The sequence below is a fragment of the Arvicanthis niloticus genome, chromosome 6, assembly GCF_011762505.2.
Source record: "Arvicanthis niloticus isolate mArvNil1 chromosome 6, mArvNil1.pat.X, whole genome shotgun sequence".
In the NCBI taxonomy this organism is placed as follows: Eukaryota; Metazoa; Chordata; class Mammalia; order Rodentia; family Muridae; genus Arvicanthis; species Arvicanthis niloticus.
Window position 1 is genome coordinate 34,621,742 of NC_047663.1, and position 26,465 is coordinate 34,648,206.

The 26,465-nt window shown below is 41.6% G+C and overlaps 1 protein-coding gene across 4 annotated transcripts in view; it reads right to left on the bottom strand.

Annotated features, from left to right (window-relative positions):
- The window catches only part of Tex14 (testis expressed 14, intercellular bridge forming factor), a 131,175-nt gene that overhangs the window by 22,920 nt on the left and 81,790 nt on the right, over positions 1-26,465 (bottom strand). For all 4 annotated transcript variants that reach the window (XM_076936080.1, XM_076936079.1, XM_076936082.1 and 1 more), the window contains 9 exons: positions 22,638-22,789; positions 20,819-21,009; positions 20,142-20,292; positions 16,950-17,866; positions 14,239-14,345; positions 11,144-11,232; positions 9,955-10,236; positions 8,278-8,378; positions 2,389-2,455 (listed from right to left, as the gene is read on the bottom strand). In XM_076936080.1, the coding sequence (XP_076792195.1) occupies positions 2,389-2,455; positions 8,278-8,378; positions 9,955-10,236; positions 11,144-11,232; positions 14,239-14,345; positions 16,950-17,866; positions 20,142-20,292; positions 20,819-21,009; positions 22,638-22,789 (2,057 nt within the window). The remainder of the gene's footprint in view (positions 1-2,388; positions 2,456-8,277; positions 8,379-9,954; positions 10,237-11,143; positions 11,233-14,238; positions 14,346-16,949; positions 17,867-20,141; positions 20,293-20,818; positions 21,010-22,637; positions 22,790-26,465) is intronic.

Consider the following 26,465-nt stretch of genomic DNA (forward strand, 5'->3'; position numbering starts at 1 on the left):
ATCTGTAGATCCTGGGGTCTTTTAATATACAGATCCTGAGTCCTGAGAGTTTCATTTCATCTCAAAGTCTGAAGTTCTTTTTCAGTACAGCATGGGTACAGTAGGAACTGAACCCAGGGACTTACCCATGCCAGGCAGATGCTGCCCCACAGGAGACAGTATCTTGCTACTTGGGTATTACTTGTGTCTTATCATTCACATGTGGTGTGTGTTCGTGTGTATGCACATAGTACACAGGCATGTGGAGGCCAGAGGTCAACTTCAACTGTTATTCCTCTGGAGCAACACCTTTTTTGAGATGGGGTCACTCATTGGGCTGGAGCTTGCAGTGTGGCTAGGCTGGCAGTCCAGGAAGCCCTAGGATCCCTCTGTGTCCATTTCCCTGATGATGAGATGTACAAGTGTGTGACACCATGCCAGGCTTTTTCACATGGGCTCTGGGGATCAGAATCAGGTTCTCATGCTTGCATGGCAGACACTTCCATCACCTGAGCTCTGTCTCCAGCTTCAGATCTGGCTTCTAACTCTGGTTTAACAATACATGATGCACATGCCAAGAGGGCAGATTATATAGCATTTAAAAGCACCTCTAGCAGAGCTGATACTTCACTTCCCTGCCCGCTGGTCCAATGTTACTTTCTTATGTAACGGAAAGTTCCTTATAAATTACATAAGAACCAAGGGCTGCTATCAGGACACAGTGGCAAAGACCTGCAATTCCAGTACTCAAAAGCTTGATGCACAAAGATCATGAGTTGAAAGTTAACATGGGGACCAAATAGTGAAACTTTGTCATTAAGAGAGAGGGAAAAAAATATAAAAGGGTCATAGGAAAAATGGATCAGCAGGTAAAGACCCTTGCCGCCATGCCTGATAACCTTAATTAGGGTCCCAGGATGCATGTGGTGGAAGTAGAGAAGTGACTTTCTTAAGCTATCTTCTGATATCCACATGTGTATCCCCCCATGTAAGCACATACATACATATATACATATACACACACACATATACATACATACATGTATGTATGTATATATGTATGTGTGTGTGTATATATATATACACACACATGTAAAAAATTGAAAGTTAACAAAAAAGAGGTGACTCTCTTAGACAAACCTACACCCATGATTCTTAAGTATATCTTATTTTTTGAGTCTCTCATGCTTAAGCCTGTATTAAAATAACTTTAATAAAACTCCAAATCTGCTTTCAAAGAAAAAAAAAGGATAAAGGAACCAAAGATTCCCTGGGGGTATTGAGTTAAATCTGCAAAGCTGGCTGTTATTTATTGGCTTTTTAAGATACTAAGCAAGCTAATAATTGCCAAAACATAAAATCAGCCTAGACAGCTATTAACAGATGAATGAACGGATAAAGAAGATATGTTGTGTATACATAATAAAGTTTTATTCACATGTAAACAAGAATGGAATTACTTCTTGTAGGAAAATAGAACTGGAAAACATAAGCAAGAGAAGTTAGACTCACAAAGACATACTTATAGTTTATCTCATATGCAGAATCTAAATTTTTAAAAAACTGTATGTGTTATAAAAATAGAAGGGAGACTATAAAGGAAAGGGGGACTACTGAGAATGCGCAGGGAGAACAAGAGAGGGTGACAAGGGACTGACTACACATAAGCAGGGTATGTGTGTGGTATACAATGTCACAACAAAAGCTTATTTTTACACCGATTTTAGAAGCATAAATTTTAAAGGAAGGAAAAAGGTACTAAGCAAAGGAAAATGGTGGTGACATTATGGCTTCTAGGGTAAAGAAAGACCAGAAATTCAGTTGTAGTTTTTGTGCTATGAATAGTCAGCTCTGTGGTGTATGGAAATCCCTCAAGCTGCTCAAGAATGATAATGCTGTACCTGCTGTACACCTGTTAAGGGACCTACGCTATGGGAAGTGTGCACTGCTTACAAAATGTACCACGGAAATACCCAGGGGGTGTCATTAACACAATGTGTGGCTACCAGGAGACTGAGGAGGAGGAGGGTTCATTCTTTTTCTTTTTTTATTCTTTTTATTTTATTTTTAACCTTGTTTATGTGTGAGTGGTTTGCCTGCATATATGTCTGTGCACCAAGTGCATGCAGTGCCTGCAGAGGTCAGAAGAGTGCATCATATTCCCTGGGAATGGAGATGCAGACAGTTATAAGCTGTAGTGTGGGTGTTAAGAATGGAATCCAGGTCCCCTAGGAGAGCAGCCAGTGCTCTTAACCGCTTAGTCATCTTTCCAGCAAAATGAAAATCCTGAACAAGGATTTCTAAGGAGCCCCTCCCCCCCCCCCACTGCCCTGCCCCAGCTGTAAACACCTGTGATCCAACAGAAAACGAAGGCAAACAATTCCCGAGGAGATCTGTTGTGGCGCTTACCAGAGCCTTGAGGTTGGGCAAAAGAACTTTGGATTCTTTCAAAGTCGTCTTCTATGGGACTTGAGGTCTATGAAAGAAAAGCAGAGAAAGTAGATCCTGAAGGCAAAGGCAAAGACATTTTCAAAAAGTTAAAAGAGAATTTCTTGGTATTTCTGTTTTGTTGTTCAGGTGCTGGGCATCAAAAACAGGGCCTTCACTGGACTTTTCGCATGCTCCAGTGAGTATATGGGCAACAGAAACTGGGAATTTTTTCTTCTTTTGGGGGGAGGGGGAATCAAAAGGAGGAAGTAGACCTGGAAGTACTGATCAGGATTCATGATGTGAAACTCCCAAATAATCAATAAAAATATTATATAAAAAAACAAAAACGAACAAGCCCCAGGCAGGGCCGTGTGCATGGTAGGGAAGCACTGAGCTGCACAGTAAGGCCTCTTGGTGCTCTTAAACTTTGACAAGTATAGAAAAAGAGCATTTTCCCAGATACTATTTTGCTGTGCCCTCCTTCTACCTCCACTGTGACCTCACTTCTTCCACTATCTAGTATTACCCATGTACAACACCCTAACAAAGACGCCATGGTTGTTGAAGCTCTGTCTCCAGAAGCAAAGGAGACTGAAAACAGCCCAAGAGAAATACTTTAGTGAAGTGAGGAATGAGAGCAATGACTGAACAGGAGGACAAGGGAGCTCCTTGGGGACACGTGATGCTCAGTCTCTTAACCTGGCAACTGGCTATGTGTTTCTGGTTTGCAATAATTCATAAGCTAAACTTTGCACTTTTTTATTTTTTTTAATTAATTTATTCTCTTTAAAACCCAATAGCAGCTCTTGCCTTCTTGCTTTTGCTCTATCCTCTACCCCCATCCCTTTCCCCTACTCTTTCCACATGCTCATGGCCAGCCTCTACTTCTCTACTCTTAACACACACACACACACACACACACACACACACACACACACACACACCTATTCTCTCTCTCTCTCTCTCTCTCTCTCTCTCTCTCTCTCTCTCTCTCTCTGTCTCTCTCTCTCTCTCTCTCCCTCCCTCCCTCCTCCCTCCCTCCCTCCCTCCCACCCAACTCTCTTCTCTATGCCCTGAATAAAGTCTATTCATTAAAAAAACTAAACTAAAACCCAAGAGCAGCCTCCTTCTCTTTAGAGAAGGGAAGCCCCTCCCTGAGTGTCATTTGTCTGCCCCTTCTCCCCAGTGTCATACACATCAAGTCATTGTGGGGCTAGGTGCATCTCTCCCACTGAGGCCAGACAAGGTGGTCCATTTAGAGGCATAGGATCCACCAGCAGGTAGGCAACAGGCTCAGGGACAGCCTCTGCTCTAGTTGTTGGGGGGCCTGCATGAACACCAAGCTGCTCATGTGCTACATATATGCAGAAGGCCTAGGTCTAGCCTTGGTTTGTGTTTCAATTCAAGGTTTCTGTGTGTGGCACTGGCTGTCCAAGAACTTGCTTTGTAGACCAACCTAGTCTCCAACTCAAAGATCTACCTCCCTTTACCTCCCAAGTGCTGGGATTAAAGTTGTGCACCACCACTGCTCAGCTAAATTTAGCACCTTTTATATGTGTGTGTGTGTATGTGTTGTGTGTGTGTGTGTGTGTGTATTTGTGTGTATATATATTTGGATTTTTTTTTATCTATGTAGTTTAGGCTAGCCTAGAATTTAATTCTGTTGCCTCAGCTTCCCAAATGCTGGGATTACAGACATATGTTATCAAACCTAGGTCAAGATTTTCTCTTTTTTATTAAAGACTTCTTAATGTTTCAGTCTGTATATGGTAAAGAATACTCAAAGTTGCTGGGCGATGGTGGCACATGCCTTTAATCCCAGCACTTGGGAGGCAGAGGCAGGTGGATTTCTGAGTTCGAGGCCAGCCTGGTCTACAGAGTGAGTTCCAGGACAGCCAGGGCTACGCAGAGAAACCCTGTCTCGGAAAACCAAAAACAAACAAACAAACAAACAAACACACACACAAAAAAAAAAAAACCCTCAAATTTAATAACAGAACATTGTTCTGAGTTTTCAAAAACAGAGACAAATGGAAATTACACTTTTCATGTATCTTGGGATTCTTTTAGTCAGTCAAATGCTAGACTTGACAACTATAATCGTCCCTTTCCTTCTCCCACTTTTTGTGATAATAAAAGCAGGACAATCCTCGCCAGGCAGAGGAGCTGACTCAGACTGTGTCTGCTGTGCCTGCAAGAGGACTGCAGTTTGATCAGTGGGATGAAGGCTGAAGGTTTAATTTAGTTAGTAGAGTGGTTGCTTAGCATGCATGAAGCTATATTCAGATCCCCATCGCCATGTAAGTCCAGCTATGGTGATACATGCCTGTATTTCCAGTACTTAGGAGGTACAGACGGGAGCATCAGAAGTTCAAGGTCAGCCTTAGCTACACAGCAAGTTTGAGTCTGACCTGAGCTATGAGAGACCCTGTCTCAAGAAAAACAAAAAACAAAGACAAAATAGCCCCTGGGATATAGAGTATATAAAACCAGTGCTAGGGAAGTAGAAACAGGTTAGATAGCTTTCCTCAGGTCTCAGTAAGAACCTTTGTCTCAGAAAAGAAGATTGGCCTCTGGTTTCTACATGCTTGTATGCATGTGCAAACACACACACACCACGATTCTTTAAAGGTGACAGGTTTTGAAGAGGTAAACAGATAAGCAATTGTGAGTTATGATAAAACAGCCTGTACAGACAGGCTCAGGCAAGTCCTCACAGACTAAGAAAACTTTGTTTCTCATGTTTGTTCTCGACCCTTTGCTTCTAATTCTCTCTCCTGCTAAAGCTTGCTGACTAAACTTCACCCCTTACACATCTACATGTCTTAGGGAGGGATTCCTTTCCTTAGAAAGGACACAGGAACCAGGAAGCATGAATAAAAGCATTTTGAAAAATGTATAAAAAGATACAAGTAAAGTTTCTGGAGAAATACAGAGAAACTACATGACCTTTCATTGCCAAAACTCTTATTTTCTTTCTTTCCTTTTCTCAGGCTAATTCTGAACTCAGGATGAGTTTAACTTGAGATCCTCCTGCCTCTGCTTCAATAGTGCTGGGGTTACAGCTGTACACCACTGTGCCTGGTCTCTGTGGTTCTGGAACTCACAGTGCTTTTGTGTGTTCATTTAAAATAATTTAAATTATTAAATCATGGTGCTTTGACTAATGGTGCTTGCCACTCGGGCCTAATGACTTGTTTGATCCCCTGGAACCCACTGTGGAAAGAAAGAACCAATGCCCAAAAGTTGTCCTCTGGCATACTGTGACACATTTGTCCTTGTGTATGGGAAGGCAATGGAGAAATCTGCAAGTGTACTTTACTTTATCTTAGTTACTCTTCCTGTTCCTGTGATAAAATGCGCTGAACATTATGGCAGGGAACCCTTGGCAGCCAGTCACGTTCCCTCTGCAGTCAAGAGGCAGAGAACAAAGGCTGTTTGTGCTCAGCTAGTTTTCTCTTTTCATGTAGTGTAGCCGAGGGAGAGACAGTCCTCCTTTAGGATGGTTCTTCCCACTTCAATGAACCTAAAGATAATCCTCCAGAGGACATGCACAGGGGCTAACCTTGTCTAAACAATCCCTCAACAAATGAGCCTGGAGATCTGTATCCTAGGTGACTCTAGATTCTATCCAGTTAACAATCAGCACTAACCATCAAAATATAGATACGAATTTTACACATAGAGCTAAGGTTGTATTTGTTTTTGTTTCACAGATGATGAATAAAAATACTCATGGTCTGGAGAGTGGTTCAGCAATTAAGAGCAGTGACTACTCTTCCAGAGAACCTGGGTTTAATTTCCAGCACCTACATGGTAGCTCACAACTGGCTGTAACTCTAGTACCAAGGGCTCCAACAACCTCTTTTTGCCTCCTCAGTCACCAGGCACAAAATGTCGTGTACATTCATACATACAAGCTAAGGTAGTTTAAATAAGAACGGCCCCCAGAGGCTCATGTGTTTGACCCCTTAGCCCCTTGGGAATTATTTGAAAGGATTAGGATTTTGTGGCCTTGGTGAAAGAAATGTGTCCTTGAGGGTGGACTTTGAGGTTTCAATAATCCACAGGCAAGCCCTGTGTCTCTGCTACTGATGCTGTAGATCAGGATGTATTTCTCAGGCACCTGCTTCAGCACCTTGTGTGTCACCATGCTCCCTGCCATGATGATGGACTAAGCCTCTGAAACGGTAAGCCAGTTATATGCTTCCTTTTATAAGAGTTGCTGTAGTCGCCAGGCAGTGGTGGCGCACGCCTTTAATCATAGCACTTGGGAGGCAGAGGCAGGCGGATTTGAGTTCGAGGCCAGCCTGGTCTACAGAGTGAGTTCCAGGACAGCCAGGACTACACAGAGAAACCCTGTCTCGAAAAAAAAAAAAAAAAAAAAAAAGAAAGAAAGAAAGAAAAAAAGAGTTGCTGTAGTCATGTGTCTCTTCATAATGATTAAGACAAAGGCAAAGCATTCATACACATAAAATAATAATTAAAAGATATACTATGTTCTGAAGTTTAAATTGATCTCTTATGTCCTCAGAAGACTCTGATAAATTGTACAGACAGATCTAACTAACAATGAGGGAGCTAATGTTTAAATTGCTATTCACTGCAAACAAATCCTTTTACAGCTGGATGCAATGTTAATAATGGGCTTATCCAAAACTACCAGGAGCCTAATGCTGCCCTAAGCTGGCTCCCCGTGTCTATTTGAACATGTACCTTCCTGGTGGAAAGAGACAGTATAGAGAATGTTAGTACTATTTCAACATTTCATTTGCAAAAGGGAAAGAGATTAAGTAAACTTTCTGCTCTGAAAATCTGAGAAGAGTGGTCCTAGGCAATTAAAGCTGACACCAAACTGAAACACCTGGATCCCTCAGGAGCATGGTGTAATCCATGTGCTAGCACTGTCTTATACATGAGGATATTGTAGCTGTCCAGAACTTGAAAGTTAAGATACCACAGTTTCAAGACAAGTTAGGGAGTCTGGTTTGTAAAATGACAATGAAATTTCAAGAATGAAATATAAAAAGTAGTCAATTCTGTGTATACTTGCTATATTTGGGTCCTGATTATTATCTGGCCTTTTCCATTTCAGACAGGTATTCTGTAAGATACTGCAGCTAATTTTCTTGGACATTACTTTTGCTATACCCTTCAGAATCTACACACTTAAGAGCTGTTCACTTTTGCCTGTCTTATCACAACAAAAATCCTCTGAAAACCCTGACCTCCTCAAACCATCCCCACTCCCTGACTAGAGCTGCTCCAGGTAAGTCAATGTGTTCAATGTATATCCCATCTTTCCAGCCCTCAGATGGTAGAAAGAGTAAATGTGATTTGTTGTTCATGTGATCTAAGTAAATATGACTCTGTACCATGTTCATTAAAAGACTTCATTATTGGGCTACTGAAATGGCTCTGCTCAACAGTAAAGATATATGACACATAAGCCTGGTAAAGCAAGTTTGATCTCCAGAACCCACACAAAAGTGAAAGGAGAGAACAGATTCCAAAATGTTGTCCCCTGGCCTCTACACCTGAGCCATGGCCCACATGCCAACACATATGCACCATCACAAGCACAATGACATTAAAAAAAAAAAAAACCTTACTATTGAATCATTATATTGTATCATTCTCAACAGTTATCTGTATCCCCCACCTATTTAGGTTTTCGGTTTGGGGGATGGGGTGGGTTGAGACAGGGTGGCCTTGAATGCTATCTATGTTATTTAAGCCACTATAGCCCTGTATAGTTAATATATCTAGTTTGTATAGCTAACATTTTGATGTCATAATATACAACAACTCAGGCTAATTTATCAGATCGCTGTGTGCATCTTGGTTCTGCCAGGATGTACTACTTACGCTGTAAAACTTCTCAGTGCCCACAGATGTGTCACAGCTTGCTTGAGAGGCTTCAGTGTGCTCTGGCTGCTCGTGGCTTCTGAAGAACGGGTATCTAATCCCTAGTGATCATGACACAATCAGAGACATGGTCACTCAGTGATACTCATGTAGCAGGAAAAGGCAAAAGTAATATTAGGGTAGAGATGTAAACACATTCTGCAAAGAGTAGCTAAATTCTCTAAGTTATATAGATATAGACACTGTGAATTTAGCCTGGTCCTAAAACATAGCCCTGGATCATCCAGCCATTTTGACCACGAATTCAAGAGCAATTCTTTTTGTTGTTTTGTGGGAGTTTTTTGTTTTTGTTTTTTGCTTGTTTGCTTGTTTGTTTGTTTGCTTGCTTGAGACAGGGTTTCTCTGTGTAGCCCTAGCTGTCCTAGAACTCACTCTGTAGACCAGGCTGGCGTCGAACTCAGAAATCTGCCTGCCTCTACCTCCCAAGTGCTGGCAAAAAGGCATGTACCACTACTGCCCAACAAACAGCAATTCTTGATGAAGAATAGATTCTAAATACCAAAAAACCCTCAGCAATTGATTTTACTGTGTTATTATTGCTCTTTGGTTGGTTTGGTTTTCTGGAACAAGGTTCACGTAACCTAGGATAATCTGGAACCTACTATGCAGCTCAGGAACCTGAACTTTTGATCCTCCTGCCTCCATCTCCCAAGTGTTAAGAGTATGAGTGTATATGCTACTCTGTATGGTTTTTCTTTTCTCATTTGTGTGTGTATGTGAATGCACATGTACATGAAGGTACACATGTGTGCATGTGAAGGTCAGAGATAGATGCTGTGTATTTTCCTCTATCCCTCCCCACATTATCTTCTGAGACAGTCTCTCAGTGGACCTGGCATTCACAGATTGCATGAGTTATGTATCCAGTGTGCCCTAGGGATTTACCTGGGGTTTCCAGGACTAAGGTTACAGATGCTGGTAGTCATGATTGAATTTTACATAAGTGCTGGAAATCTGAACTCAAGCTTCATGCTTACAAAACAGTGTTTACCCAGTGACCCGTATCCTCTAGATTCATATTCTCTGTGTCTCTGCGTCTGTCTGTCTCTCTCTCTCAGAAAGTACAGAGAGGAAGCCAATTGATTTTCTGAAAATCTAAGTGTCAACTTTAGATGTCTTTTTCTTTGGCTTCAATAGCTGAAAAATTATCTGATGATTTGATTGTGAGCCAATTATAATGACAGTAAATGTCACATGGACTCCATAGGTTTATCTCAAGCTTAGAATGAAATACAAAGAAAAAAAGCAAACTGGATGTAATAGCATACACCTGCATTACCAACACTCAGGTTAGCCTGGGCTATACTGCAAGGGGCTGTCTAAAGAACAAAGAAACATTCACTGGGGAATGATGGCCCATGTTCATCTTTAGGTAAGAAAGGTTTGATTCCTTACTAGGTTAGACCCAGGACCAAGGTCAGCACTTGGATATTATTTTACTTCCTTTGGACAAAGGGATCTTGTTTCAGTTATAGGAAAATTAATTCATCTCTTCACCTTTGGACACAGGGTTCTCAGAAAAGGAGACAGGACTAAGCACAGGGACTATACTAGAAGTGCACATATTTTGAGAGCTGGTAAGTTAGATCACCTGACCAGCTCCTCCAGTGAACTTACTTGTGAAACGCTGAAGGCCTGTCCATCTGCTGTGCTTGTTCTTGTTACAGTCACTGCTGTCCACTTTGCCAGGCTCTGTACTTCCTTCCAGCTCATCATTTCCCCTCTGGCATTCTAAAGTGTGCTGCCAATCTGTGCTCTCGGGACCTCTAACTTCGGGCCATGGCAAAGGAGTGCTCTCATTTTCAACCTTACTCTCAAAAGGCAAGCTACTCTGAGGATTCCAAGGAGGTACTAGGAGCTGTCCAGAAACTGCTTTCTCTGCCATTTCTTTTACTGCCACTGGACACAAGAGAAAGTAGCATTAAAAACATTACTGCAAACATTAGAGACAAGAATTTTCACCCTTAAAAGATATAATACTATTTCAGCCATCTTCTAACACTAACTGCTTTGTACACTTTCATTGTTCTTATCTCGCCTGCTTGCCTTTAAGGGGAGGGGATGAGAAAGAGCTCAACTGACTACAGGAAACTCCCCCAAATAACAGCCCATGCTGCCGAATTCCAGTAGCAAGCAGTAGAGATGGATCCTCTGCTGACTTAATGAGGAAAATCCTATCTGAAGTTCCCTGGTAATAGAAATCACCATTTGCATAACCTTTCTAGACCACACTGAGTCCAAACCTTTGGGAGCAAATACACACCTAGGACGCTGTAACAGAAGAGTTGTACAGAATATGTGAGAGAAACACTGCATGCTCTCCATTTTAATAACATTTATGGGGTAAATATACTGTGTATTGTTTTACTACATGTTATACAATATGTATCTATATAGATAGAAACTTTCCCTATAATTTTAAAAATAGAAAATCACTTTCCTTCTACAGTCTAATCAGAAGCGCTGTGCTTTCATTATCCAATGGTCTTGGAAAGGTGCTGTGTATAAAACAGTGTTGTGATCCTGAACAGTGAAAGCTGTGCTATATTTCAGAGACACCAAGCAGGAGCTGGTGGTGTGGCTTTGCTCTAGGTTCACTCCCAGAACCATAAAACAAAACAAACAAAATTGATAATAATCAAGAACTAAGAGATTCATTCCTCAGCTGAGCACTGCATGCCTATAACCATAATACTCAGGGATCATGAATTTAAAACCAGCCTGATCTAGATAGTGAGATCCGGTCTCAAAAAGAACAATAAATTAAATATTACCTTAAATAACAAACACATGACTCCATACTCACATCTCCATTTTAAGTGTGCCTCGCCATTGTCTTCATTATTTCTTGACTTAGTATCATTGATTTCAGAAGACAGAGACTCCATACTGATCCTAAGTTGCATCATTCAGGGCAGAAGTGACATAGATACAAATAACATCTATTTGTTCCAGTTCCTGACAGAATTCAAAACCCGTAACACTCTCCCTCCCTACTCCTAGTGATGCACTGACCCCGACTTACCACCAGAGGGCACCACACCATTAGACTATGGCCTTCCACCTGCCAGACCTCTTGGGGACTGGGTGATCCAGGCCTCCATAAGTGTCTTGACTCAGATAAGGGTACACTATTTAGCCGAATAACTTTTCACTTGGATCCCTGATTCCCTGGACCTTTCCTGGCTGAGAGGTTAAAAGGTTGAGCTAAAAGCTCTCTACTAGCTGCTTTACTATCCAATTTCCTCCATCATCATCCATCATCATCCAATTTCTAACAATGTTGCTGGGAGATCTTCAGAAGTAGAAGAGACTGACAGTTGAAATAGTTTCCTCTGACAGTGTTTGTTTGCTACTGCCAAGCCCACCCTGCCCCCAGTAAGACACATCATTCACGTTAAGGTTCTGCTTGGGACTTTCTATCAAAATTCTCTGGTACCAAACCGTATCAGTGACAGCATAAAAACTGACGTGGGAAACAAGGACCTTATGGCACAAGCACCCTAAGAACAAAGTTTTTCAGGGTTCTGGATCCTGCTCATTTGCTACGACACCTGTCTTGTATTAGTGAATGTCAGTCTCTCTGAATCAAGCTTCTTTACCTGCAAATCAGAGCAGTCTCTCTTCCTCTAAGTACCTCATGATTTTATCCATTTTGTCATTTATGAAAGTAGCTCTTCAGGGATAGACATGGATACATGCCTGTAACCCCCGCCTGTAACCCCCACCTGTAATCCCAGCCCTCTGCAGGTAGAGGTGGCAGACCTTTGTGAGTTCCAGGCCAGCCAGGACTACATAGTGAAACCCTGTTTCAGATACTAACAACAATACTAGTAAACAATATATAAAAAAGTAACTCTTCAAAAGTTTGTGATTCATGGCCCAGCTATGAAATCCTTGTTGCTTAGAATGCACTACCACCCAGCTGGACCAGAAAGGAACAATCAGATCTGACCAGATGTTTTCAAGAGCATTTTGGCAACAACTATGAAGGATCTTTAAAATGTTAAAAGCCTGTAAGTAATTCTGCTCCTGGGAAACTATCCTGAATACTTAACCAAAAACATAGAAAAAAACCCCTGGATTTTTAAAAAAGGTTTTTAAAGGATTATTTTATGCGTATGAGTACACTGTTGCTATCTCAGACACACCAAAAGAGGGCACCAGATCCCATCACAAATGGTTGTGAGTCACCATGTGATTGCTGGGAATTGAACTCAGGACCTCTGGAGAGCAGTCAGTGCTCTTAACCACTGAGCCATCTCTCTAGCCCTTAAAAAGTTTTTTTTTTTTTTTCTGTTGTTTTTGAGAAAGGGTTTCTCTGTGTGAGCCTGGCTATCTTGGAACTCACCCTGTAGTCCAAGCTGGCTTCAAACTCACAGATCCAATTACCTCTGTCTCTCAAGTGCTGGGATCAAAGGCAGGCACCATCATGCCTAGACTGAACTTTTTAAAGTCACTATGACCTTGCTTTCAAGAGATTAAAAAAAAAAAAAACACTATATAAAATTCAACAATGAAAAAAATTTCAAAATAGTCTTACAGAAGTTTTTAAAAATAGCATAGCATGTGAAGTCAAATACATGTATTTAGTTTGTTTATTTATTTTAGAGAGTCTATGTAGCCCAGAGCAGCCTCTACCTCCTTAGTGCTGAGATTATAAGCATGAGTCATTACACCTTACTTCTGGCATCTTTTTAAAAAATATACACATATGGGTGATTTGCCTGCACATCTGTTTGTGCCCAGTGCCTGTAAAAGCCAGAAGAGGGCACTGGATCTTTTGGAACTGGAGTCACAGATGGTGAGCTGCCATATGATTGCTGCTGGGAATTGAACTTGGGTCCTCTAGGAGAGCAGCCACTGAGCCATCTCTCCAGCCCTCTATTTTGCTTTGTTTTGTTTTGAGACAGAGTGACACTGAAGCCCTGCCTGGCCTGGAACTCACTATATAAATGATGCCGACCTTAAACTGTGTCTACCTCCAAGGTGCTGGGATCACATGCATATGCCACTATGCTATACTTTTGCACATTTTTATTTATTTGGGAGAGACTGTGGAGGTGTGTGTGCACGCATACACACACACACACACACACACACTAAATGTAAAAAAGCTGGAGATGGTTCAGTGGTTAACAGTACTTGCTACTCTTGCAGAGCACCTAGGTTTAGTTCTCAGCAACAACACAGTGGCTAAAGAACATTTTTAACTCCAGTTCTAGGGAATTCATGGGCATGCACATATACAGTATACATACATACATGCAGGCAAAACATCCACACTCATAAAATTAAAATGAATGTTTTAAAAAATATAATAAATATAGTCCAGCATTGTGACACACACCTTTAATTCTAGCCCTTGAGAGACAGAGGCAGGTAAAGCTTTGAGAGTCTGATGCCAGTCTCGTCTACATAGTGAGTTTCAGGCCAGCCAGGGCTACATAATGAAACCCAATCTCTAAAATAATAATAACAAGGCTAGAGAGATGGCTCAGTAGTTAACACAGGCTGCTCTTCAGGAGGTCCTGAGTTCAATTCCCAGCAACTACATGGTGACTAATATCCATCTATAAAGGGATCTAGCTAATAATGTCTTCTACCATGCAGGTGAACATGCAGACAGAGCAGTCATAAATAAATAAATAGTAATAAAATTTTAAGTTATCTAGGGAGTTTTGAAAAGGTAAAATGCTTTACTACTGATATTGATAAATTCTATCTGATTTAATCTGTTATGCACTTGGCTTGTGATGGCTCCTGTAAGTTTCCACTAAATCTGTTTCTGCATTGTTTTATTCATTATTTATAATCCATATGTCATTACACAGTTGAAGATCAGTAAGCACATGAGAATATTAAGGCATATGACACAAAGAACAATAAATGTTAACCCACCTCCTACTATTTTGGTTTGTATTTCTTTCCAAACTCTCCTTGACTTCTTGAGTGGATGGTAATTGTTCACCTGTGTTCTGCTTCCCAGGACCACAAGGAGTTGGCAGCTTTAAAAACAAACATGTTTCAGTGCTTTGGGTGAGGGATTATTGTTTCCACTCTCATACTCTATTTTCAAAATCATTTTTGCTAAGTGGGTAGAAATAACAAAACTAACTATGATTAATTTCCTTTGCATGCTTCAAATCTAATAAACTACCTATTACCTGGAGGCTTTTACCTCCAGGTAAAATGTGGAGTCCAAGGTCCCAGTCCAAACAGAGTGCAAAACAGACAGAAGAGAAGCTTAAGTATGGTGGTATACATTGCAGTACTAGGGAGGCTGAGGCAGAAAGACGGCTGTGTGCCTGAGGCCAGCCTGGACTACTGTACAACACAGTGAGAACAGGGCCAACCTAAGATGCACAATGAATTCTTCCCTTAAAAAGTAAGTAAGAAATCAGAAACCTAAACCCTTTGCTAAACATTTTTTTTCCTACACCAACATAAAGGCAGAGATTTTTAATGGCAAGACCTCTGGACCTTGGATTATAATCTAAGTCTTGATGAAAATGATACAGAAGTCCCCCAGTTCAATGTCATCATCCATAAAGAGAAAGTCGTATCTACCAGTGGGGTGCCATGAAAATAAAATGTATTAGAAGTTACAATCCTTTGGAAATAGCAAAAGTAAAGAATAATAAAAGCCTATTTTCTTCATCGACACCTGTTTACCCCACTTTTACTTCATTTTAATTAACAGTCGTTATTATTTCCTAGCTTACAGCAACAAGTCTGGAGCTTGAGGATGGTATCAAGACACACAGAAATGAGAGAAATTATATAAAGTATATAGTGAGCTCCTGGCCAGCCAGGGCTACATACTGAGACCCAGTCTCATGAAACTGAAGTGATGATTCTGTTAGTGTTTAGCTAGCATCAAGAAACCAACTGAAGTGATGATTCTGTTAGTGTTTAGCTAGCATCAAGAAACCAAGGGTCCAATCACCAGCAACCATATAAACTAGGCATGGTTGTAGTACCTCAGGATGGAGAGTCAGAATTTAGGGCCGGTCTGAACTATAGAGAGATCTCGTCTAGAAAGTGAAAACTGGGGGCTAATAAGACAGCTCAGCAGATAAAGACATTTGCCACCACGCCTGACAACCGGAGTTTGATTGCAAGACCCACATGGTGAAAGGAGACAATGGATTCCCGTGAGCTGTTCTGACATCCACAAGTGTGTCATGGCATGCATAAGTATACATATGCATGTATGCACACAGGCATATATGCATGAACACACTCATGTAATTTTAAAACACCTTTAATTGAAAAAAGTGCGAAGGAAACTTCCAGGCCAGCTCCTAGAATAGCTTGCTTATTTTTACTGAACTATCTTCTTTGAAAACAGGTTCCTCACCCTTTGTGTTTAAGTTAAAACACACAGGTGTTTAAGTATGAACACAGTCTGTGGCTTATTCGCCATTATATGCCAGACTCTAATATAACCTCTGGCTTTATAAATGTTTATTTACTTATCCTCTTGTCTGTCTGTCATCTGTTTGTCTATCTCTGTGTGAACACACGAGTGCATGCATCAGTCAATAGGTATCTCCTCAATCAATTCCCACCTTATTTTTAATTGTTTATGTATAGATAGATATATTTATTTATTTAATGTGTAGGGCTGTTTTCACTGCATGTATATCTGTGTACCAGGTGTGTGCCTGATGCCCACAGAGTTCATAATACCATGTCTAAGCCCTTGGCCCTTAGGTCTTGAGTTATAGACAGTTGTGAGCTGCCCTGTGGGTGCTGGGAATTGAACCCTGGTCCTCTGGAAGCCCAGTCAGTGCTCTTAATCTCAGAGCCATCTCTCTAGGCCTCCCCACCTTATTTTTGAGACAAGGTGTGCCACTTGTCTCAACATGAAACTCACCTATTCAGCTACAATAGTTGGCCAGCAAGCTCCAGGGATCCTCCTGTCCCCACCTCTCGAGCAAGAGGATTACTGGAACACACTTACATAACTGAAATTTTTTTCCATGAGTGCTGGAGATCAAACTCAAATTCTCATGCCTGTCTGGCAGGAAATTTACCTGCTGAGCCATCTTCCCAGTTCCATATTAAATATTTCTTAAATACCTCAGTGAATAATATAAAGTAGAGAATTTTCAAATGTGTGGGCCTGTGTCTGTATATACAGAGGAGGGCACTAGACCCCCTAGAATGGAAGTTATGGGTGGTTGTAAGCTGGCTCATATGGGTGCTGAGAAATGAACCCAGGTCCTTTGCAAAAGTAACACGTGCTCTTAAATACTGAACAGTATCTCTAGCCCCTAAAATACAGATTAATACCTGTCCAAAATACCTTATACACTTTGAACTATGTCAAATTGCTAGTACTTAATTGATCTGTAAAACAGAAATTTACATCACTGAACCTAATACGTTTGAATGTACAGAGAAGGACAGAGGCTTTGTCCTTGGTTTGGAATGGGTTAGAAAGAATATCTACCATAGAATTCTATCCTAGTGGCCTTATTTCCCAAACCAAGAGGACTTTGCTAAGAGCTGCCTGCATTTATTTATAGGCACTGCATGCAGGCTGCAGAAAATGCTAGTTCCAGGATCCTACTAAAGCAGTACCTTCTGCCCACATGACATACCTGATTGCTTGGCTCTGGGCAGTCCCCCCTGCTTTCTTCAGACACCCGTGTAAAAGGCTTCCAGCCACAGGCACTTAATTTCTCAGGTTTTGTGCCAAAATGTCCCTCTTGGAACTCTCTCTCATTTCCTGGAGACCTTGCTAGGGCCAACCAGTTGCCACCATTTTCAGGCTGCTTGGACTCTGATAATTGCATAACAGGAGGAAGATAGGTCAAAGACGGAGGGCCTACAGCTGACAGGAACTTGGCATTTGCAAACCTTAAGGAAGCATCCCACAAACTCCTGCACTGATTGTCCAGCTCCTTCTGCGCCCACTCAAGTTCTTCTACCTCCTGCTCAAGCTTCCTCAGCCACTCAGCACTCTGCTGCATCATCACCTGAGAAATCTTTAGATTCAGCACACACTTACTGACGTACTCGTCAGTCTTGGACCAGCTGCTCGTTTTGCCCTTGGCTTCTCTGGTTGGTTCAGGCAGGCTGAGTGAACTAAGAGAATCACTTTGCCAGTCCCCATCCTCAAAGCAAAGGTCTGTGTCAACTTCTGAAAGGCTTTTGTCCTCCTCACAAAAACAGTGCAATTCTCTCTCCATCTTATCCAGCTCTTCTTCCAGGGATGGTAGTTCATCTACCTGGTTTGGTTTATCCCCGTCAGGTGAAGAAGTAGTCCCCGGACACTCTTCCTCTTTGTCAGTTCCCAATGTCAAGCAGCCTGAGTAGACTTCATTGATTTCAAAGCTGCAGAGGCTGGCCTGACTTGCAGTGGGGCTCCTGACCTCTTCTGCCAAACATGAAGCAGGAGGAGAAGGAACACTCGGATTGTCAGGTTCCTGGGCTGACACACTTGAATCTAGGGTCTGAGGAGCTAGTGTTTTTTCAGTGAGAAAGGAGTGATCTGTTGGTGAATGAGGCTGACTACCTGTTGGAAAGAAGAGTAATACTAACTCATTAAACTGACCATGTAACAGAAGCAGCCCTGGCTATTGTTCCAGGTGTACAATATGAGCTGGGGCAAGTGGCATACACACCTTCAATCACAACATCTGGGAGTCTGGGACAGAAGGGTCTCAAGTTAGATGCTAGCTTGGACTACTAAGCAACTTTGAATCCAGTCTGAACCACATAAAGAGAGTCTGTCTCACTTCAAAAACAACAATTTTTTAAAAGGCACACACACAAAAAAAAATCTTTTATTTTTCTAACTCCCTTCTCAGAGAAGTGAGATCCTATCAGATACATTCGACAGAGGATAAAAGTATATGTTGTTGTTGTTGTTGTTGTTGTTGTTGTTGTTGTTTGAGACAGGATCTTTCTACCTAGCCCTGGCTGTCCTGGAACTCATGGTCTCATTAAGCAGACCAGGCGAGCCTTGAACTCACAGAGATCTGCTTGCCTCTGCCTCTAGCCTTCCATGTGCTGGGATTAAAGGCAGCAGAGGATGAAAGAAATTTCTAATCTTAGTGATAGTTCCCATATGGACACTGAATGAGATAGACATTTGGGGCTATGGAGGTCTAAGAAGAATGCTCTAAGCTTCATTTACACTATTTTAAATGTGTTTAAGTGTTAGAACATTCATATCACAGGCCCCTGGATCCCAAGGACTATACTCATGGCTTCCTTTGTGCATTAAATACTGTGACTAAAAATGGTCAAGGTGATGCTTTTGTGAGCACCTGATAAAAATAGTGGAGAAGCAGCCCAAGAAGCTACTTCATCTCCTGAGGGAGAAACGACTACAAAGATAACTCAGGTGACCCACACATGACATCTGTTTGATAAGGGTACTACTTTCAGGAAATAAGATGAAGGACACAAACAATGGAAACTTGGAAAAGGACATTCTGGGAGCTTCCAGTCCTGTCGGAGAAGAGTCCAAGTAAACAGTGATCAGGCTAAGATTAAGGCCCAGTTCCAATTCTGAAACATACTCAGGAATCCTGAGTGTTACAAGCTCCCTAAACCTTAGCCTCCTCAGCTGTAACAGGGTGACGTCGAGTGAGCACTATGCCTGAGAGCTCCCTTAAGAAGTAAGGCCCCGTGTGGCTAAGACTGGTCTCAACCCTCAGGACTCAAGTGATATTCCTGCCTCAGTTTTTCAAACAGTGGGATTATAAACACACACCACTGTGCCCAGGTGGTCAGCAGATAGTAGATTAAAATTTTTTACATTATTTTTGTGGGGCTGGAGAGATGGCTCAGAAGTTAAGAGTACTGTCTGCTCTAACAGAGGTCGTGAGTTTAATACCCAGCACCCATATGGTGGCTCACAACCATCTATCATGGGATCCAATGCCATTTTCTGGCAAACAAATGTACATGTAGATAGAGCATCCATATATATAAAATGCACAAATCTTTCTAAAAGTTATTTTTGTTTCTAAACAACTAGATAAATCCTAAGTGATCATGCTATAAATTCTGTAACTATTAAGTTTTGTATATAATCCAAATGTTTATACAGCTTACAAATTTTAATGATTTAAGAATCTTAAATTTTTCCTCAAGTACCCATCTTTTTTCAGCATAGGTTATATACACAGTTTTAGAGGAGACAGCTAGAGTCAGATGATTCTCAAAAAAGCAAACTGATATCCAGCATAGTGGCATATGCCTATAATCTCTCCATTTGGGAGACTAAGGCAGAAAGACTGACAGTTCTAGGCTATGAGACTCTATCTTTTAAAAGACAAAAAACAAACCAAAACCAAAACAAAACAATAAAACCCAGAACTGGAAAAGTGGCTCATCTCTGAGCACTGGCTGTTTCTCCACAGGACCCAGGTTCAATTCCCAGTACCCACATGGCAGCTCACAACCATATATAATTCCAGTTCCAGAGGATCTGATCCCATCTTCTGGATTCCATGGGCATTAGGCATAGACACTGGTGCACAGACATACATGCAGCCAAAAAATATACCCATAAAACAAAATCTCTCTTTAAAAAGCCAATGAGACAGCTCAGGAGGTAAAGGCCCTTGTCATCAAGTCTGACAACCCAAGTCTGATTCCCAGGTCCCACATGTTAAAAGGAGAAAACTGACTCCCACAAGCTGTCTTCTGACCTCCATGCATGCACCACGGCAAACGTATGCTAGCACACATACACCAACTTTTAAAACGTAAAACAAAACACCAAAATCATCCCACTATTATCAAAGTAATGGTTAATCCGTGGGTTCAAGACATACCTGTTTCCTTTAGCTCCTTGATGTCCAAGTCTGGAGGGTCTTTTTGATATTCTGAAGTTAGACCTAGGCAGATATTAACATCAGGATGGGGTTCATATCTCTGCCCTCTGGGGCTCTCAGTTGGCTGAGTTTTCTGAGCTCCAATAAATTCCTATAACAAAACATTGTCAAGGACACATTCCAAGTCACCCAAATGTGTTTGTGTTTTCAGAAACTTACCTACATATATCAGACGCTACCTTCTTCCTGTTAGGCAGAGCAGCTATTGGTCCTAACTAGCTAGTTTACTCTTATTCCACCATTCTTTACTATGCCCTACAACTTCTCCAGCACCTCCTGAGTTCCTTGCTGCCTTCACTAAGTTAAACAGGCTTTTCTCAGCAATGTAGAGTATAATAAATGAGGCTTTCCAAAACTATGAGTTTTTTAAAGACTCAGTCATAGTATGTAGCCCTACACTGGCTTTGAACTCTCTATGTAGTCCAGACTGATCTTAAACTCCAGACCCTACTTCAGCATCCCCCACCCCAACACATGTGCTTCCATGACACACATCCACAGGCATGCACCACTGGCCTCCATTTCAAAAGTTTTAAAAACTTGGGTTTTTAGCTTCCTGGTCTGTAACTTGATGGAGTAGATAGCAGAAACAAACTTCTCACAACTTCAGGGCTTGCCTTTAAGTCATTCTTCAGAATATAACGAATATCTTGTAGGTTCATTGCTCGGTTCTTCGGCTTGGCGTTGATACCTGTCTTAACAATATCATAGTAAGGTTCTGGAAGCCTGACATCAGCTTCTAAATAATTTCCCAAGGCTATGGTTTCTTTAACAAGTGAGCCATCCAAGCCGTTCCAGGGTATGTTGTCTACAAGGAAAGAGTAATAGATAGGAGTAACATTAAGATAAAACTGAAAGAGGGAACAAGATTTCCTTCAGTAATGTATACACTGGTAAGTTACCTATGCCTCTTACTCATGTTCCTATAAGCAAGCCTAATGGAACCCACTGGGTCATGAAGAGATGGGGGAGTGGGAGCAGATAGAGGGAGGGAGAGAGACAGACAGACAGACAGACAGACAGACATGAAAGTAGAAAGGGGACTAGTTGGAAGTAGAGTATGAGTGAAAGAAGAACAAGAGCAGGTAAGTGAAGGCTGGAGAGATGGCTCAGTGGTTAAGAGCACAGCCTGTTCTTCTAGAGTACCCAGGTTCAATTCCTAACACCCACGACAGCTTACAATCATATGTAACCTTAGTCCAGGGAATCCAATGCCCTCTTCTGAACTTTACAGACACCGGGCACACAAGCAGTGCACAGACATGCATGCTGACAAATACCCACACACATAAAATAAAATTAAAAATAAAACAGAGAGCAATTGGGGTGAATATGATACAAATATATTTTATACATGTATAAAATTTCATCATGGAACCAATAATTATATATAATTAATATGTTAATAAATCATTTAAAAATACAAATAACATGTAGAGAAGTAAAGGAAAAAAAGAAAAAACTTTAAATCAGAAATTGTTCAGTAGCTTTAGTGAATCACTTGGTCTCTTTAAACATTACTTTCTTCCCACAAGGAAACCACTTAGAAGCCCAACTATGGACAAAGAGCCTCTTTACCTATACACCAGGCCAACACCTGCCAGCCACAGCAAACATTAGTGTCAGCATCCTGCACACACGGGCATCCCTAGCACACTTGGGGGCAAGAAAATGCCTGGGCATCAAGCTGAGTACATCATTAATTCATCTCATGGAAAAGGTAGTTTTGCCTCTGGGACGGCAAACACCAGAAAGCCAGCTGACTCTGGCCTACTCCCTAAGCGGAATGTGGTTTTACTCTGGTGTTGTATGTGGCTATGCCTGCCTCTCTCTCCTGAAGGAGTCCTTTTGTCTTCATTTACATGAGTGCTTTCCATAAAGTCATGTAGGTCTGTCTCAAAGGCCTTTCATGTCTTTCAAGAGACATCATATATACATCTGCGATACCTGTGAGTGTTCAGTTTCATGTTTACTCTCCAGACGCCAACCTTCTCTCCTTTGTAAGTTTTTCAAAGGGGGATATCACAAAGGACCTTAAGTACCAACACAAATATTCAATGAACTTAGAATAAATACTCAGAAACGCTTTGCTCTGGAGGCTGGAGTACAACTCAAGTGATGAAGCTGTTGTTCCGGGTTCAATCCCCAGCACTGGAGGGTTTTTTCCTTCTTCTGTTAAATGCCTTATCACTAGCAGGAAGACCTATGGGCTTTTCTGAGCCTTAATAGTTAAAAAAAAAAAAAGATTTCTGGGAAACTATCTTATGTCTAATAAGCACAAAGAAGATCCTTGAAGTCAAATGTAGTGGTGTATGCATTTATTCTCAGGACTCAGGAGGTAAGTTCTAAATTCTCATACATCTAAGTAATTCCTGGGGGAAATCTCTAAGCTAACAATAAGAATGTTGATCAACACTTAATGTGCTCCTGGATCACCTGTTAAGATCTCTTGTATGATCATGCAAAAGCTGTAGATGTCTGACTTCATCGTGGCTGCCTTCTGTAAGACCACTTCTGGTGCAGCCCAGTTGTACAGCTGGGTGGGGAGGGGCACTCGAGTCATGTCCCTATGTGGACCACTGTCCTGGCTAGGGAAGGAAACACAAGGCAGAGTTACCTTAAGGAAACATTATGATCACCATAAAGTGCACTTAAATATTTTCCTGTAACAATCTCCTGGAGCTTCTGAAAATGCAGCTGAACACGGAATTAACAGGCTTCCCTGGAGCTCTTCCATTTCCTGTAAATTCCTCCCATCCTTGCTTGCCTGACCTGCATGCCCCATCTTGTGTGGCCACTCTTCCTTTCTTAGCACTCCATTCAAATGGCAGGAACCACCTTTCAGTCCCATCAGGAAGGCATCACTACCTCTTCCGCACTGCATGAGTAGTTAGTTCCCTCTGCCTGGAATGCCTTAGGGAGCCCTTCCCTAACCATCTACTTTAAAAGTAGTACTGTTTTACTAGCTACATTTTTTGTTGTTGTTTATTAGATCTTACATGCACTTAAGTTTCATTACTTACGTTTTTTTCTGCTGTTTATTATATCTTGTAGGCAGCTTTGAGAGTAGCTATTTATTATTTTAAAAACAGATTTTATTACATTTATTTACTGTGTATATGAGTGTATGTGTTTGTGGCAGAGCGCACATGTAGAGTTGAAAGAACAATTTGTGCCGGGCAGTGGTGGTGCACGCCTTTAATCCCAGCACTTGGGAGACAGAGGCAGGTGAATCTCTGAGTTCGAGGCCAGCCTGATCTACAGAATGAGTTCCAGGACAGCCAGGGCTACACAGAGAAACCCTGTCTCGAAAAAAAAAAAAAGAAAGAAAGAAAGAAAGAAAGAAAGAAAGAAAGAAAGAAAGAAAGAAAGAAAGAAAGAAAGAAAGAAAGAACAATTTGTGAGCATCACTTCTCTCTTCCCACCAAGTGGAACCCAAGGATCAGCCTCAGGTTTTCAGGCTTAATGGCAAGAGCCTTTCTCCTATGAAGACCAAGCTGGCCTCAAACTCACAGAGATCCACCTGTCTCTACTTCCTGAATGCTAGGATTAAAGGTGTGTACAACCATGCCCAGCCAATGTCTGCTTTTTTTCTGAACTCATGTCCTCTGGGGAATGAGCTGTTTTAGTTCATCAAAGTTCACTGATTGACCTAAACAACTTACCTTCTCAACCAGACACCCTATGAGCCAAGTCAAACAATCCTAAATATCTCCCAAGCCAATAAGAGGCCTCAGGGTGAGGTGAAGTCAGTACTGACTGCCCGTGGCTGTCATAGTAATCAAATAAAATTATGGATGTGGCAACCCTCTATGGTGCATACAGTGTTCATTCCACCAAGTAAGAAATGATATGAACATAATGGCAGGCATCTGATAAAGGTTTGATGACTGCTCACTGATAACTAAGTTATTATGGTGCTGGTGATATAGTTTAGTTGGTTTACATAGCTTATATGAAGGGCCTTTGACAGAGAGCAGAGAGGTCAGCAAACAGTGAACTAGAAAATGTGATCCTGGCATTTTATTTGTATTGCCAAATGGTAAAGGGGTGCCTTGTATACTATGATATGCATACAAATCTAATATATGTTTATATATTTAATTTGTAAATTTGGAATATTTACTATGTAATTATATAGTAAGTTAACATAAATTACATTAGTATCACAAAAAATCAGTAGGCTTTTTCGTTGGTTATGGTTTTGTTTTATGGGGGTGCTAGGGATCAAACACAGATACAGTTCTTCCCTCAGAGGCAATGAGTATTCTGTTATCTGTAATGTATTTTAAGAAACTGCCATGCTTCCTTCTTTAAGCTGGGCATTTCGTCAAAGGAACCTCAGGTCTCTGGCTTAGCTAAGGCTCTCGAGAAAGACAAGTCACTTATAAGCAGAATTCAAATCCTGTCTCTTATGTGCTCACGTTCTTCTCTTACAGCCTGTCTTCTTTCTCTATCAAAGCTGCATGGGGAGGCTGAGATACAGGCCAAGTGCTCACTTATTTTATGAGAGGCCCTGTGTCCCTGCCCACAGGAATGGGGTGTGTGGTGCTGAGGATGAGAGACTTGCAGAGTCAAGTGGTGTCCTGCTCTAAAGATTCAATTGAGGAGCCGGGCGGTGATGGTGCACGCCTTTAATCCCAGCACTTGGGAGGCAGAGGCAGGCAGATTTCTGAGTTTGAGGCCAGCCTGGTCTACAGAGTGAGTTCCAGGACAGCCAGAGCTACACAGAGAAACCCTGTCTTGAAAAAACCAAAAGATTCAATTGAGGAATTAAGAACAGAAGAAGACTGCTATTTATCTTTACAACAGGAGATGGAATATTACCATTAACAAGCATGTAAAACAAACTAATGTGCCCAAGCAGAGTGTTACCCAAAATAAATGCACAATTGAAAGCTATTTGGACTCACAAGTCAACTTACATCACAAAGAAAAGCATACTGTTGCAGCTATGATAACTTGCTGATTTCCATGTCTGCCTGAAGTTCTATTCTGAGCTCAGCAAGCCCAAATGTCTCCAACATTTCTATCATGCCCTGTATGTCTCTAGTGAACCCTAGCCAACTCTCACCATTCTCTCCTTCCTTTCAACCTCACCCCAACCCCAGCAGCTATTAATACCAGTTCCTCCATGCATTCCACTTCTATCTACTTTGGCTCTCTGGCTCCATCCCAGTGTCTCCTAACTGATCTGCTTCCTAACTGCATTCAACTTCCAGTCCATCCTACCTGTGGCCTAGGACCATTTCTATCATCTGGCTCTACTTCATTATGCCCCTGGACCCCTTCATCCCTCTGGACCAGTTTCCTAATTTATAAAGGCAAAGGGCTGAGCGGAGGCTGTAGCTTAGTGGTGCAGCACATGCCTAACATGTGTAGCCCTGGGGTTTATCTCCAGCACCATAATTTAAAAAGAAGTGGGCGAGTTAGAAAACCTCATTTTACTTTGGGATTCCTATTTCTATGGGAGCACAAAGCCAGAATAAATTGTTATGCTGTTTCTCAACAGCAGATGGCACTCCTTAACTGACCAATTGTGTCATTTATGTTAGCCTTTGAAGTCTCTGAGAATATGTATTATCAAGCAAAAAGTTTAAAAAGGTTAGCTGCTTTGGATTATAGAGCCAAAGTAGTTAACCCCGATTTTGTCCCACTAAGTGTTCCTTCCATCTACATCCATCCAATCATGCTGCAAATCCTGAGCACTGCCCTGGCTGTTCTATTGTCCACTGAACATGAGCTAGAGTCATTTGAGAAGAGAAAACCTAGACTGAGAAGATGCCCCCGAGACTGGCCTGTGGGCAAGCCTATGGTCCATTTTCCTGGTTCATGAGTGATGTAGAAAGACCCAGCTCACTGTGGATGGTGCCACAGCTGGACCAGTGGTCCTGGGTGCTATAATAACATGGGCCCATCAGTGCCTCCCTCCTAAAAGGATGGGGCCTTGTACTCTGGTTTATATAAATCCATATAGCCCCAGGTAACAAATCTCCCACTTTACCATGGCAAGCTTAAAAGCACTTCTGTTCTCATCTCCTCCCTAGTAGTGGAATTGGGAACTACAGCTAGTGTGGACCTCGGTTTAGAAGAATAGCATCTTTAGAACGCAATGATCTATCTAACAAGGCTATAAAGGGCAGGGAACAGATAGGTGAAGCAGTAGAAACAATATAGGACCAAATAGATTCCCTGGCAGACGCCATCATCCAGAAGAGGCCTAAATCTATAGCAGCAGAGAAGGGAGGACCCGCAGTCTTAAAC